At 35.9% G+C, this 16,646-nt stretch overlaps 1 protein-coding gene across 2 annotated transcripts; it reads left to right on the forward strand.

The window, feature by feature from the left end:
* The first annotated feature begins 2,351 nt into the window (after positions 1–2,351).
* Positions 2,352–8,705, forward strand: LOC136208426 (probable glutamate carboxypeptidase AMP1). Of its 2 annotated transcripts, none has more exons than XM_065999288.1 (10): positions 2,352–3,401; positions 4,012–4,258; positions 4,998–5,146; positions 5,273–5,341; positions 6,016–6,103; positions 6,205–6,288; positions 6,404–6,492; positions 6,993–7,106; positions 7,268–7,402; positions 8,383–8,705. In XM_065999288.1, the coding sequence occupies exons 1-10, from the start codon at positions 2,442–2,444 to the stop codon at positions 8,563–8,565; spliced, it is 2,118 nt and encodes a 705-aa protein (XP_065855360.1). In that variant the 5' UTR covers positions 2,352–2,441; the 3' UTR covers positions 8,566–8,705. The 2 variants fall into 2 exon arrangements, with proteins under 2 accessions (XP_065855360.1, XP_065855361.1); XM_065999289.1 differs by having other exon boundaries at positions 2,352–2,927.
* Positions 8,706–16,646: the final 7,941 nt, after the last annotated feature.

Genomic DNA, 16,646 nt, shown 5'->3' on the forward strand with positions numbered 1-16,646 from the left:
TTGGACCTGTAGTCCGTACACCTAAAGGTGTAAAACCAATGGGACATAAATAAGTCTTTATGAGAAAAAGGATTTGAAAATGGTGAAATTGTGAGATATAAAGTACGTTTAGTTGCACAAGGATTCTCACAAAGACCTGGAATTGATTATAAAGAAACATACTTCCTTGTGGTGGATGCAACTACTTTTAGGTTTCTCATAAGTCTGGCAACAAGAGAAGAGCTTTGATTTGCATTTAATGGATGTAGTCACAACCTACTTATATGGGCCACTGGATAATGACATTTATATGAAAGTCCTAGAACGATTTAAATTTCTAGAAGAAACAAAATCTAGTTATCGAGAACATTACTGCATAAAGTTAAATAAATCTCTTTATGGACTGAAATAATATGCGCGCATGTGATATAATCTTATTTGTGAATATTACTGGAACTCCTGAAGAGATTCCAAAAGTAGTGGATTATTTGAAAAGGAATTTAAGATGAAAGATCTTGGAAAGACAAAATTTTGTATTGACTTACAAATTAATCGTAGTTAATTACATAGTTCTTTGTTTGCTTGTTTACATGTTCATCGCAATTGAATTTTATGCTTGTAATGAACGTAAGTGGTTAGTTATATGCATGGTTATATTGTTTATATGCTCACTCTTATCTGATTGCTAAACTTGTAATTGTCATGTTTGGTTGGTTGATGTGTTAAACTTGTGGTAATAAATGACTAAGTGCTATTAGTATTTATTGTTATTAATGATAATTGAGATTGAAATGTGATTGATGGTTAGTATGTAATTATTTGGTTATTAATTCTATTTAAGTGAATTAATTATTTATAATGGTTGTTCGATCACTTGATGAAATTAAAGATCATTTTCGACATCGAACAGATAAGGAAGAGATTCTTGGTCCTGAAGTACTATATCTCGGTGCAATAGGTGCACTAATGTATCTTACTAACAATACGAGGCCATATATTGCTTTTCTGTCAATTTGTTATCCAGGTATAGCTTTGCATCTACACGAAGGCATTGGAATAGAATTAAGCATATATTATGTTATCTTCAAGGAACTATTGATTCAGGATATTTATTCACATATGGAAGTACAACTATATCTTGGCGCTCTACGAAGCAAACTATTACAACTACTTATTCAAGTCACGCTGAGTTAACAGTTATTCATGAAGCAAGTCAGGAATGTGTTTGGCTAAGATCGTTAACTAAGCACATACGAGAGTCATGTGGTAGATCATCAGAAAATGAAGATAATGCAGATTGCATTGCTTAACTTAAAGAATGCTACATTAAAGGAGACATAATAAAGCACATTTCACCGAAATTTTTCTTTACGCACGATCTTCAAAAAGAATAGTGAAATCAATATTCAGTAAATTCGATCAAGTGACAATCTGGCAGATTTGTTCACAAAGGCATTACCTTCTACAACTTTTAAAAAAAGTTGGTTTACGGTATTGGAATGCACCGTCTCAGAGATCTTCAGTAATACTGCGAATAGGGAGAGTAATCACTGTAGTCTTTTTCCCTTAACCAATGGTTTTGTCCCACTGGGTTTTACTTGGTAAGGTTTTTAATGAGGCAGTGCCCTATTCGCATGGATGGACATCCAATGGGGAGTGTTATGAATAAATTAATGGATGTGCATAAGTATAACCATTGTAACTCATCATTCCTTAATGTTGTAACTCTTCATTTATTAAGGTTGTAACTCTGTATTCCTTAATGTTTGTAACTACATAACTTATGTTCTTATGTAACCTATATATTCATAAGCCTATAAATATAGGTTTCTTTGATGTAATAGAATACAAGTAAAAATGACAAGTGAAATACAAGCTTACACTCTCTCCATTGTTCTTATTCTATTGCATATTATCTTCCTTGTTTTATAACAGTATTGATATTTAAATTTCCTAATTACTATTAATATAGATAATTTAAACTCATATTTTCTCCTACGATGACAACTAAGCGAAAAGACTTCTAAAACACTTCTTATACATTCTCTTTGCTTTTGCTTCCGCTATTATATATAGTATATCCGCTATTATATATAATAGATATAGATAAGTTTTAAAAAAAATAGATAGATACAGAGTGAATTGTTGATTTTTGAATAAGCTAAGAGCTTCAATGATGATTTTAATAGTTTTAAGGACCTAATTGATTTTGACACTATAACTTAGGAGCTTAAATGAGCTTTATTCTTTTTTTTCTTTTTTTTTTGATGAAAAATATTTAATTATAGTTGAATATAGAAAAACAAGTGAATATTTATATTTTAAGATTCGCACTGCATTTTCTCTTTTTTTTTTTCCCCACTGTGAATTCCTGCACCCACCACACTCTGTCCCCATTTGCTTCACTCTTTCTTCTTCTTCCTCCTTGGGTTCTGGCATACACTCTTTCTCTGTGACTAGAAATGTCTCCGCCTCTTACCAAGCCCACCGCCTCCTTATTAACTGCTGCTTCAAAACCGCCTCCACCTCTCTGCACTTTCCTTTTCTTAATCATCTTCTGCATTGTCGGCTTCTATACACTCTACCATCCTAATCTAAACCCTAGGAATCCTCAAATCGCCATGCGTTACCGCAATCTCTTCCTCTCCTCTTCCTCCAACTCCACTCTTTCTTCCTACCTCCGTAACCTCACACGCCACCCTCATCTCGCCGGAACAAAAGCTTCATTAGATACCACAAATTACGTCTACTCTCATTTTCACAATCTTTATTTGGAAACGCATAAGGCTGAATACAAGGCGCTTCTCTCTTATCCGGTCCACGCATCACTCTCTGCTCATTTTAGCAATGGAACGACCTTCAGTTTTTCCTTGACTGAGTCTGAGACTTCTGGAAAAGTAGTGCCTCCGTACCACGCGTATTCGCCTTCGGCCGCGGCGTATGCGAAGGTTGTTTTTGTTAATTACGGACGTGAAAAAGACTATCGTGCTTTGGGGGTGATGGGGATTAGTGTTAGGGGGTGTATAGTATTGGCGAGGAAAGGTGGTGAGTTGAGTAGAGGGGGAGTGGTTAGAATAGCTGAATCTAAAGGTGCGCTGGCAGTACTATTGTACGCCAGGGGGGAGAGAATGAGGGGAGGAGAAGAAGGGGGAGTAGAGAGAGGGACTGTTATGAGAGGTGTAGGGGACCCACTCAGCCCTGGGTGGGCAGCGAAGGAGGGAGGGGAAAGGTTAGGTATGAAGGACAATGAGGTATTGAACAAATTCCCTAAGATTCCATCTTTGCCCTTGTCCTTCCAGAATGCTGGCGTCATCTTGAGATCTCTTACGGGTCCTAAGGCGCCCTTAGAGTGGAGAAATTCCGGCGGGTATAGTGTTGGGCGAGTGGGCCCTGGCCCGATCATGGTCAACTTCACGTACCGGGTAGGGTGCTCTATTTGCTGTTTGTTTGTTTTGATTTACGTTTATAGAGTAGAGGTTGAAAAATGAAAGTCATGTGCTTTTGGAATAGATTTTGTTTTGACTTTTGGGGTATATTGATACAGCTTCTTGGTGAAAAATTCTGGATAATTTGATTTTCTAATATATCACCTTAGGGGGCTATAATTTTTACTGCATATGATTTTGTGTGATCACTAGGTTCATAGAAGTTTTTGAATTAAGGGTCAAACCTGCTCCTAAAGTTAGACGGTGAATATCAATTTTGTCCAAATTCAGTTTTAGGTATCAACTCAGCCCTCAATTTGCCAAATTTACTTTAAATTTGGGTAATTTGCAAAAATTTAGCAACTTGAGTACCAGCTTGATACCTAAATTTCGATTTGGATTAAATTGTTCTTTAGGGGCCATTTTGACCAGACAGATAAGGGAAAATGATGTTTTTGATATTCCACACCGTGCAAAATAGCTGGGCAAACTCTTAGTTCCCACCATAGTACTAGTTGTAGGACCCCGGTATTGAGAATGTCTTGCTTGAATAGCCCTTTTCAATTCCCACATAATATTCTTGACTTCCAATTTTGTTTGTGTTTAGGGGGAGGAAAAGGAAGTGATACTCTATAATGTTTTTGCTGTCATAAGGGGATTTGAAGAGCCTGACCGCTATGTGATCCTTGGCAATCATAGAGATGCATGGACTTATGGGGCTGTTGACCCCAACAGTGGGACTGCTGCCTTACTCGACATTGCTCGAAGATATGCTCTTTTGTTGCAGATGGGGTGGAAACCTAGGAGAACAATGATCCTCTGTAGTTGGGATGCTGAAGAGTTCGGGATGGTAGGTAATGCTCTGTCATCGGTGACATATGCATGGTTGGACTGGAGTTTATCTAATTGTCAATTGTCAAAATTTCAACTTCATTTTGTTCTAAATACGGTGCATCATGATCATGACCTTCAATCCTGCATATTAAGCAGGAAATAGCATTAGATCAGATTCGATGCTTAACTATTGAAAATATTTGAATAAACAAGGACCCATATGCAGACGAGCTATAATTTTGAGACCGGTTTTGCAATTTTTTCTTTTAATTAACAATACTGTGACAGATCATTCTAAGCTGTGCGCCTAAAGTTTTTGTTCACGGTTGCAATTCTCTCCTTCAATATCATCACATATTGTGTTAAGGGATATAACTTCTGTCACTACATAAGTTGCTTGGTATTGATTCCACTTTTTATTTATGCACAAAACGATGGACCTTTTATAATTTTTTGAATGACCTACCCTTGTGGTGATGTTGTAGTTGTGCTCCAATGTGATATTGCTCTCTGTTCAGTAACAAGATGCTTTTTATTATAATCTTAAAATAACATATTTCCACAAATGGTTGAATCTCTTTTTGCTTCCTTGGCTGCCCTCCCCACAAGCATGGTTTATTATTGGTAACCCATTAACCCAGTTTTATACTTACTTAAGACTGCCTATTAATTCATGGTTTCCAAAATTACAGTATTAAAGAAGGAATCTCTGAAAAGACTTCTCTATGCTAACACTCTGCAAATATTGTGTTGCTATAGGGTCTACTGAGTGGGTTGAACAGAATCTTGTCAATTTGGGTGCAAAAGCGGTGGCCTACCTTAATGTAGATTGTGCAGTTCAAGGGCCAGGATTTTTTGCTGGTGCAACTCCTCAGCTAGATAATCTTATTTATGAGGTTACAAAGAAGGTAATTGATAGAAGTATAATATTTGTTTCGAAATCTTTTCTTCAATTTCTTTGTATTTAAGCTGGTTTATGACTGCTGTTTGACCATAGACGTCAAATTGTCAACTAATTTGTGAAGTAATTTTAGGTCAAGGATCCTGACTCTCATGTTTCAGTGATATATGATAATTGGGCAGCCAGAGATCAAGTCATTAGTGTAAGTACGTTCTTTACTTCTTTTCTACTTTAAATATTAAGTGCTCTCTTCAAAGTTCTTATGGATTCGTAACTCTATATGTACATAAAGTAAAATGATATAGATTTCCTAAATGCAGTAGGAACTACAAGTGAATACTTTTTTGGCTTGATATTCTTATAGACCTTAGAGTATGTTACTACTGCTATCCATATGTAGGTTCCAGTTCTATTGGGTGTTACTAAAATTGTATTGCTATGCTTCCTTCATCAGCATGTGGATTGCAGTTTATGCAGTATCACTTTTTGCATTGTGTTAAATTCTTGAATGATTTGTGTGGATGCGTGTGTGTGGGTGCGCGCAAATGTTGTGAATTATGAGTCAAAGTATTACCTACTTCACTTAATTGGTGCTTGTTTCAGCTGTCCTTGTGGCCTGTGCAACTTCTAATTTTGTATTGTTTCTGTCCTCTAAACTGTAGTGTGGTTGAGCATTATTCTGTAGAATTTTCTAGGGTAAGGGTTAAGATTTTGAACAGTACCCTTATTGTTTTGCTATGCGTGAATGTAATAATTCTTCTTTTCTTGTCCATGGTTTTGTGCAATCTTGGTGCTGCATAATTTAATAATATTTGATTTGGCTGAAGCCTGGCAATTTACTGACTCCGTGGTTGAGATGTTATTGCTGGCTTGCAGATCCAAAGACTTAGTGGAGTTGATTCTGATTTTGCCCCATTTCTACAACATGCTGGAGTTCCTTCCATGGATATATATTATGGCAGAGGTATATTTTTCATGTGCAATAACCATGTCTTTGTTCCTCAGCTTGTACCTTAATAAATTTTCAATTAACAGTTTGGTGAGTATTTTATTTTCCCCCTTCAGATTTCCCAGTGTATCACACTGCTTTCGACTCCTATGAGTGGATCACTCGATATGGAGATCCTCTATTTCACCGTCACATGGCTGGTTAGTCTCTTTCCTGCCTGCAAGTTTGCATTTACGAATTTCTGAAAGATGAAGTACAAGGTCAATAAAGACAGAAGCTGAAGGATGAAAAGGCTTTTCTGTTTTATGTTTTCAGTTGCTGGAGTATGGGGGCTTGTAGCTCTTCACCTAGCCGATGATTCTATTCTTTCTTTTGATTACCTCTCTTATGCAGAGCAATTGAAGGTATATATCTAATCTTCTTGGTTGTGTAACTTGTGCATAGAATCACCAAAACTGTACCAAAATCTTTTAGCAGTTTGCCGAATAATTTAGTTCTCATTTTTATTTTTGAAAAAACTATCAAATCTAATTGTCTAATAATTGAGAAAAATTGATTTAGTCCACGACTAAATTCAAATCTGTCCAATAATGATTAAGCACAATGAGAAATCAGATGAGATGTTTAAAAATTTAAAACAAGACATCTCCATCTTTACTGAGACACATCCTAGCTATATTAGAGATAATGGATTTAACAAATGCTCTTAGTTTTGATATGTTACAGTTCTTTGTCTTTTCTGTGTTGAGGGGCCTAAAAGATAGAAATAAGCAGATTGCCTGATTATTTTTACACAAAGTTGATAGGCATTTATGCTGTATCATTGTGCTATAATCTTCTTATACACGTGCACATATTAGTCTTGTTTTTCAGTCTAAAGCTGAAACTACTACCTTCTTTTCAGAGGCATAAAGCTGTGTTGAGCAAATTTTTGAACCAGAGTATATCTCTTAATCCGTTAAGCGATGCAATTCAAGGACTTGCCCTGGCTGCGAAGGAAGCTGAAAATGAAGCAAAGGTAATATGTGGAATCAAGTTATTACTCGTTAGGCTTTTGCACATTGAAATAGAGGAGAAAAGAATTAGCATCTGATACTTTCTGTGATTTGCTGGTGTGTGTTTTGCACTCCAGTTACTTGCACTTGTATTTTATATAAATGCTGAAGTATTCAAGTGCAGATACTAAGACAGCAAGAAGCTAGGGGTGACTTCATAGCTTTGAAGTTGCGTGCATTAAATGATCGGTTGATGCTTGCTGAAAGAGGCTTCCTTGATGTGGATGGTCTGCAAGGAAGGCATTGGTTTAAGCATCTTGTAAGTATTAGTTGCCTTCTGGTTATTCCTGGCATTTGTGGTTATGAATGCAGAATGGGATTAATGGCCTCAAGAGGAACAAACTTTTTCAACTGCACAATTCACTTCTGTAATTGCATGTAATGTGTGAATTGCACTTGTAGTCAGAACCTGTTATTCCTTTATAAATTCCAACGAGCATAATCTTTCCTAGTATATTAATATGGGTAAATAATTTATCAGTCCCCACTTTTTTACGTAACACACTGTTTAGTCTCCCTATTTTGAAAAATACATTATAAGATCCCTATCTATTGTTAATATTAACCCTTTGATCCTTTTGTCTATTTTTGAGCTTTAAGTACGGTCATAGTACGATACAAAATGACCGTATTACTCTCTCATTTTCTGTGTATATGTTTATGCCAAATATAACAGTTAAAAATCTAAAAAAAAATATACAAAAGGAACAAAGGGTTAACATTGACAAAGGATAGGACCTTATAATGTGTTTTTCAAAATAGGAAGACTAAACAATGTGTTAGGTAAAAATGAAGGGACTAATAAATTGTTTACCCTATTAATTTATGTAAGTTGATTCAGAATCTTTTCAATCAGAAGATGAAAACTGAGGATCATTGTACGCTGGTGAGCAATTGACTTTGTTAGCCCTTGCTACATAGACGATCATTTGTTTGAAATTCATTGCACTAAAATGTGCTGCATTGTCAAGATCTGCGTTGCACGGAAACGCCTCTTCAGTAGTGTTTCTGTGTTTCCATTTCAATTTTGTTTACATTTCCATTTGAAGGAAATAACGTTTCTTGGTGTCCGTCGTTTCTGTTTCCGTGCAACATGGGTTAAGATTGATCCTTGGAGGAGCGTTGGCCATGTTTGATCATCTTTGCTTCATAAAACATCTTATAGTATTATGAATTCAGTATATTCATCTATACCAACTGCAGTGGTAGTTAGCTAATCAATTTTATGACATATTTCAGATATATGGACCTCATGGTGACTATGAAAGTAAACTGGATTTCTTCCCTGGAATAGGGGATGCTATTTTTCGATCAACGAGCAAGAGCAGGGAGAATCAGCAAACAGCAATTCAGCATGAGATATGGAGAGTCGCCAGAGCGATCGATAGAGCAGCTATGGCTCTTAGAGGACAATTCACCTGAAAAATTACACGAAATTGTGCACGCAGCTGAGGCATCAACTTGTATATACGAGGTACTATGTATATTTCTGGTTCAAACTTCCGCAGATGTAAAAAAATGAATATCAAAGTAATGAAATATAAAAGCTAATTTTGGCCTAATCTCCATGTTTCGTTTGTTATCCTTCTCTCCGTATTTTCATTTACCTATTAGCTATTAGCTCTATACTCCGTGGCCTTCAAGGAATATGCTGAAATTGTGAAGATATTTATTAGAGATATATTAGAGTAAACAGTAAGTGAGTAAATATCCTATTACTCTAATATATCTCTAATAATATTGAACAAGTTTTGACGAACAGAGGCAAAGCCAAATCATACAAGTAACTGTTCTTTTTTATTTTTCATCTCCTTTCTCTAACGATTTTAATAGAATATAACAAAGCTGGTAAATAATGAGATTGCTGTATACCGGAGGTGTTTTAGAGAAGAACTAGTTGAAGACCTGTGCCAAATAAATAACTTTAAACATATTTATAAAATTAAGAACATATATTGAATAATACACAGAAAAAATCAAATTAACGATAATCATAATAATGGAACTGTAAAATGAAAAATTCAAGGGTTAATGTTGAAGAAATTAACGTGTAAAAGATGAGTGTAATCAAATATAAAAAGTTATTATATTGTTGAAACTAAATATATTTTACAATTAAAATTTAGAAGAAAAAAGAAAAAAGAAAAGAAAAGAAAAGCATGCCACAGTCAAAGATAAAAGTTATTACGAAGAAAAATAGACAAGAAAAACAAAATATGCAAAGAAAGAAAATAATAATAATAATAATAACAAGAAAAGTATGTAAATTAATGTCATGGTTTTCCTTGCATTTTGCCAGGTCTAGCTCGGTTATTTTCTTTTAGTATTCAAACTCACACAACTTCATATATAAATGTTTTGCAAAGAATATATTATATATAAGGTTCAATTTTTTTTTTTCTAATAATTGATACAAAAGACAAAACATATTATATTTTCCCTCTCTAATAATTATTTTACTAAATAAATAAAAGATGGAGAATTAAACCCACTACTTGATTGGAAATTAAAGTCAACATTTAAACTAAAAAATTAGCATAATTCATCAATTTTGGTGGTTATGGTTAGTGAGAATGACGAGAATAGAGCGAATAGTTTGTTACAACGGGCTAATCCCGAACATGCAAAGCGAGGTATTTTATCTAAAATCATTCCTAAACATGTTTCTACCCACGGTTCAAACATGCAATGTCCCAAAGCCCGAGTTCATGGCAACGTAACTGTCTAAACTAAGTTGCAAGGACAAGAAAAACTTACGAATAATTTAGATGAGTGCGTCTCCCGCGACAGCATCACGGGCATTGGAGTCTCCATGGGCAATACGCCCGAGTACAGGGACGATATGGTAGTCCTCCCATTGTGTACCCCAACAGGGACAGACACAAGGTGGGCGAGTGAAGGGACAATTTCTGAGTCCCTAGACCACTGCTCAAGCATCATAGGAGCAGGAGTAGTACTGGAACCCGAGTCAGAACCTCGAGAACCAGAAGCGCTAAAAACTCCTTGCAATATGTTGTCTCCAGATATGGTAGCACGTCTTATATTCTCGTTGAAATGTTTTAGACCTTCCATGGCAGGAAATTTTGAGTAAGGTAAGGGGATGCCAAGAGTTGGTTATCAAAAGTGTAACCAACAATGGCACCCCAACAATCTATTTATAAGTTGTCTGCCCGCAGGGGTACCGATCAGCAACCCTGTAGTTGATCGGTGATCCACGTAGCTGATCGGCGACCAGTTCGCTGATCAGTTACCATCTTTTCATACTCAAGGCATGTAATTGATTTTGCATTTATTCAGATGCATTAACTATATTAAATATCTTAAATACACTCGATTGATTATTTTTTGATATTTTTAACCCCCGAGAAAAGGGAAATATCTGTATTCTTAATGTCGATTATTCAGGTTATCAACATTTTGCCCAAGCGTAATCCGTTCAGAATCAAATCTCTGTATTCTTAATACCATCGTACGGATTGTTCAAAATTATCAAATAACGTCAGGCCGTTCGGAATAGACCGTTATAATCAAAGATACCTCCCGGGCAAGGTCAAACAAGTCCAAATTATCCAAAATCACATGACGTCAGGCCGTTCGGAATGGGTCGCTATTGTATACCTCTCGAGCAAAGTCAAATAAGTTCAAATGATCCAAAATCACATGACGTCAGGCTGTTCGGAACGGGTCATTATGATATACCTCTAAGGCAATGTCAAACAAATCCAAAGTTATCCAAAATTACATGACGCCAAGCCGTTCAGAATGGGTCGTTATGATATACCTTTCAGCCAAGGTTAAACAAGTCTAACCAACAGTTCTGAGAACCTCTTTGACGAGGTATTATAAAAGTCCAACACACCTCTCGGGTGAGGTCTCAAGCCCAACAGTTCTCAGAACCTCTTGGACGAGGTATGCTAAAAGTCCAATATAAAGCCAGTCATCTCCTCGATATAAGGGGATTGTATTGCAGGAGGTAGAGGAGGCATTGTTCACCACATCATCATTCTCAATCGGGAGGCAAAAATATTTTTGCTTAGGAAAAATCGATTGAGAAATGATGCAGATAGAGGAGGCACTGTTCACCACCTCACCACCTCCATCAGTTGTTAATTCGAAATTGTGGTAGTTTTCTATCCAACTTTCAAATAAAAAGGGCAGAAGCTACCACAGTACAAGAGATCAGTTTTTTTACATAAGGTTTTTGAGAAAAAGAGAGAAAATGAAAGGAAGAAGAAGATAAATTGCTTTTAATTCATGTTTTGAGTGATTTAAACACAACACCAAACACATAAACACGAGTAAATTATAGAAGAATTGAATTCAGTATAATTCATTCTCCGTATCTAAAGTTTCTGAAGTCATTGTAAACTTTCAGAAATCGCTTTCAGGTTCCAAATTCAACTATTTCTACTACAGATTAATTCTAAACATAATTAGAATCATTCTTCTAACTTTCTAGAGTCATTTTGATCATAAACACACGGGTTCGGGTTACTGCTCGGGTCTATGGGGTTTCGTGTTCGTGAGTCTATCGTACTCAAAACTGGATATTAGCTCTAAAGGTATATTATGGAGGGTTTTAAAAGCCTTCCCTTTTAAGTTGCAGCTTGATTGATCTATTTTGATGTTGTTTTGGGTTTTGTGCCATTGTTTGTCTTCACTGAATCAGAGTTCTGCTGTCTGCGATAGGAAGCCGATTCGCGACATCATCGCCGATCGGCTACCTACGTGGCCGATCAGCGATAGAGTCAGACCGGCAGAACCCTGTTTTGGTCCGGTAGAGTAGGAATGTTCCGTTTTCGGTAAATTTATACTTATTTTATATTTATATGTTTTAGTAGGTAATCATATGGAATTAAAATGGATTTCAGGTTATAAAGGTATTTGGTCTCTCAGAAATATTAAACCGATTAGAACTATAAACTAGGTTGTGGATATAATTGCATGATGTTGTGTTAGATTGATTAGGTTTGAATGAGTCCTCTTTGTTCGAGTCCGGTGTTGTAGTTTAATCCGAAAGACGGGTCCCAATGTCCGCACCTAATGTTTATCGGTTTTGCAGGTTTAATGGTTTATTTAGGACTAGAAATGATGTATTAGGACTATTTGTGCCATTTGTTTGTGATGTAATCTATTTTTATTTTCCCGTATTTATTTATTGCTTTCTTTCGTAAATCGATAATTATAAATGAAATTTGACTTATATTATAAATGATATTTTAATAATGTGGGTTTAGGTAACATATGGATGGGGGAATAATGTGTATTATGGAGCCACATGTATCCTTTGTGTACATTTTTATGGTAGTGTGCTTAGTGTGATGAATGATGGCTTGAGTGTGAGGTTTTCCCTTTTATTATCAGAAATGCACTTAGTATTTTTCTGTTCTTAGTGCATAAGCATTTTGTTTTTGTTTTTGGCTGTTTTCTCTGTTTTTCTTGGCTTTTTGCCTTTATTTCTGACTTTAGGAGACAAGCTCGTCGAGCTCTGGTTATAGCTTGTCGAGCAGGTTGAATTTTCGAGGGAATTTGCTCGACTTTAGTATGTTGCTCAGTGAGGAGAGGTGTGTAGCTTGGCGAGCTATTACCGATGACATCAATTTGCTATGATTTTGCACATGTCATTTTGGGGAAGTTTTCGTATTTTCACACACTACAGTTATTACATGTACACATGACATAATATTTCCATGGATATGAAGGGTATTTATGAAGGTTTAAGGCTTGTATCGGGGTTAAATGAAAGAAATGGGATGTGCGATTGGCTTCAAAGGGGCTTTACTACCGTTATGTAAAAGGATTTTTGGCCGTTTAAAAAAATATGGTCAAGTAACTCAATGGGCTAAAACCTATTGCCTTAAATTATTTTAAGCTTAAACTAGACGCTTGTGGTTTCAACTATTAAGTGTGGAATGAGCCGATTGTTACTGCAAAGCTTGTAAGACTATCATAATAAATATTTGAGCATATCTCATTCTGTTTTTGATGCTCTTGTGATTGGTTCAAGTCCTCACTAATGTGGCTTTTTGTTTCGTGTTTAGTTTTCTACAAACAAAGTGATTAATGTTGTTTGTGCATACTAATTTTACTTCTCAAAGCCTAAGAGTTCATGTTCAAAGTTCCTAAGTTTTCGACCTTTACTCGCTAAGCACTTGTTAGGATGATAGATTGTCATTGATGAAATTTTGCCCTAATATCTATTGCAAATAGCTTAAAGTATCAACCTAAAGTCACTTCGATCTTTTGACTATCTTTAAAGACTAAAATAGAAATTCGAAAGCATAGGCATGTTATCGCGACACAACAGCTAAGCTAAAAAGAAGACATAAAACAGTAAAGGACTAAGCTAGAAAGTAAGAAAGAAGAGAATTAGGATGGTGTCCTGCGCATAGAGGATAGTGTAGCCTTTGATGCTAGAGTTCCACATGTTGCCGAACCTCAAAGACAACCACCAGTAGATCAACCTATTAATCCTCTACCAATACCACCTCAATCTGAACATCCCATACCACATGTGGCTCCACAAGCGGCATCGGTCAGCCTTAGACAAGACAATCATTCACACCTGACTTTATCTATATTAACTTTTTCTATAGCTAGTCCTATTGAGGAAGGGAAGGGGAAGATAGGCTCACTATCTCAATCCGAGAAACTAGAGCTCAGGAAGAAGCCAGCCCTAAACTAAATCCGCTTATGAGAACTTAACTTCACGATTGGACGGTTAAGCAAAGCACCAACTTCCGCAAGGACAGCCCTGAAGGATAGAACTTATTTTCTCGAAAGGAAAGGTTTTTTTCTAATTATGTAATACAAGGCGCGTTAGCCTATGCATGTTGCATAAATTTTGCAGCTTGAACCCTGAACATTGGTTGAAGCTTTAGTAGTTATGATGGAAACATGTGAGGCACATCGAAGGCCTAAGGAGTTAATTGAGGATGACAAAAACTATGGGCATTTGATTTTAGGGGTACAATTGAGCCCGAGGAAGCTGATATGTCGCTAAAGGCTATAGAAAAAGCCTTTGGTACTATGCAATTAGGTAATGAAGATAAGGTTAAAACTGTGTTTGGTTTATTACATGGGCCATCAGATACATGGGTAACTATAGTTAGAGGTTTGTATCCTACAGGTTTGAACTGGGATCTTTTCACATATGAATTCATGAAAGAATATCTGATTGAACCATTTCAGAAAGCGAAGAGGAACGAGTTCTTTAATTTAAAACAGGGAACTATGAATTTGAAGGAGTATATACACAAGTTTAATATTTATACCGTTATGCAAGTCAGTGGTTTCCTATTGGCGAAGTTAAATACGAAAGGTTCAAAGATGGTCTGAGTTTATTTTACCAGAATAATTGAGTTTGTATGAGGGTACACATTACCGAGGCTGGGTGGAGAAAGCATTGTAGAAAGAAAAAGTTGAAAGGCAAGTTAGAATCTGAGAATAGTCAGACGCAGTCAGGGGATATTGGAAGATCGAAGTTTGTGAAAGGCGGGTCATCTCAATTTCGAGGTGGTCAAACACAGAGTCATAATACAAGAGCAGCACCTGTGAGTCGTACTAATTCTCGAGCATCTGATACTATTAGCCAAGCTTCATATAGTCCTTCTAAGTAGTGGTAGTGTTCCAAAATGTGTTCAGTGTGGGAAATTACATTCCGGTGAATGCAGGAAGAGAGCTTTGGGATGTTATCAGTGTGGAGGAAGTGGTCACTTGAAGAGGAATTGTCCACCATCAACCCTTGGAGTCTATCAAGTACAAAAAAAAAGTGAAAGAAATATATAAACACCTACTGCGTCAATCAAATTTTCTCGTTCTGGATTAAATAAAAAATAAAAGAAATGTTGCCAGTCACTAAAGAAATTAAAACCGAAAATGAAAAAACCAAGATGACTTCACCCCATACCCAGACACCATATTTCTTCTCTTCAGTAGGTATAAATGAAGCTCAATAAAAATCACTTCACTCATAAATATCACCTGGTATACTCTTCAACCATTCTAACATTTTCTTTCCTACCCAATCACCTAAGCCCCATTACAACCATCTGTAAAAGTCCCAATGATGGTGTTCTACCCTTGCCCAAACAAAGTTAATGATCAGACCAATTTGCAAGTTCAAGGTTATTGTGAAGGAAAATAGACAACCCTAGGCATAGCGGAATAATAAAATTTTATCTATTTTATCTATTTCCCTTTTCCAAGATCTGTTAACCGTTATTTCATATAAGGAGGGATAGTAGGAAATACCTTTTCTAAAGTTCTATCTACAGTTGCAAACGAAGTGCCCACAACTTCTTTTATCAAATCCGAGATCCACGAATGGTTTGTTCAACACAGAAAACAATAACCGATTAGTAATCAACCTTAATAATAAACAATCGCAATGATTGTCTCTAACGGAATCGATACGAGATCAAAGAGAGAGTTAGAAAGAATGTAAATTAGCCGAGATGGAGACGGAACGATTCCTCTTCCTCTTCTTTTGTGCGTGTCGAAATTCTGGGGTTAGGGAGTCTATTTATAGACTTCTCTAAACCCTAATCCCAGTTGTGTTAGATAATTAAATAATCAGAATCTCATTCGGAATAGGATTGCTAATTAGATAATTAAATAAACACTTCATTATTATCTAAATAATAACTAATTATATCTAGATAATATTATTAATCAAATTAATAATCTAATTATTGTTAGGGATAATTAATTAGAGTTTCATTCCCATTAAAATCTCAAATTAACATTATCACATAATCCATTAATTTAATTTATAACTATAATCCAATTATAACTATTAATCAAATTAATTTATCCCTAATTACTATATAAATTTCGGCCCATGTGTAGTGTTTGGCTAATTACTTTTTCGTCCTCTGGTTCCAAGTCCCATATGCGACCCATTAGGTCCTTTATTGCTACTAGCCGTATATATCATTTGAAATTAAATCATCACGATTATTTCAACACATATATAATGGAATACAGTTGCGAGCTGTTACTAGCAGAACCTATGATATTCCCCCAGAGCAATTAAGAAGTCAGGTTGATAACTGACGTTAACCTTTCTGCATTAGGTACAGTATAATACGATCCTTCATCAACTATATCCTGTTGGTCAATTCCTTATAACCATGGAACATGTCAAGGTTACATATAACGAAGAGTCCGTTTTACTTGTACAGGTTGAATTCACTCTGAAAGATAATTTAAGTGAAATTTCTATTTTTACTCTTAACTCCATCACCTTGCAAGGATTTCAGTTAATTCACCACAAGCGGCCATTTGGATATATCTCCCATTTATCAGGAGCGATGAATGCTTAATCTGACATTAACTATTCTGCAACCACTTTGTGTGATACCCAACCCTGCTCTTACACACCCCAGGCTCCCACCTGTAATGGATCGTGCTCGCACAGAATCTAAGTATCACACTCTACGATTCAGAATCACTAATTAATGAATGTTTAAGTCTGAGGATTAGTTATACATACTAATACC

Source organism: Euphorbia lathyris, chromosome 10 (assembly GCF_963576675.1).
Source record: "Euphorbia lathyris chromosome 10, ddEupLath1.1, whole genome shotgun sequence".
NCBI classification, from domain to species: Eukaryota; Viridiplantae; Streptophyta; class Magnoliopsida; order Malpighiales; family Euphorbiaceae; genus Euphorbia; species Euphorbia lathyris.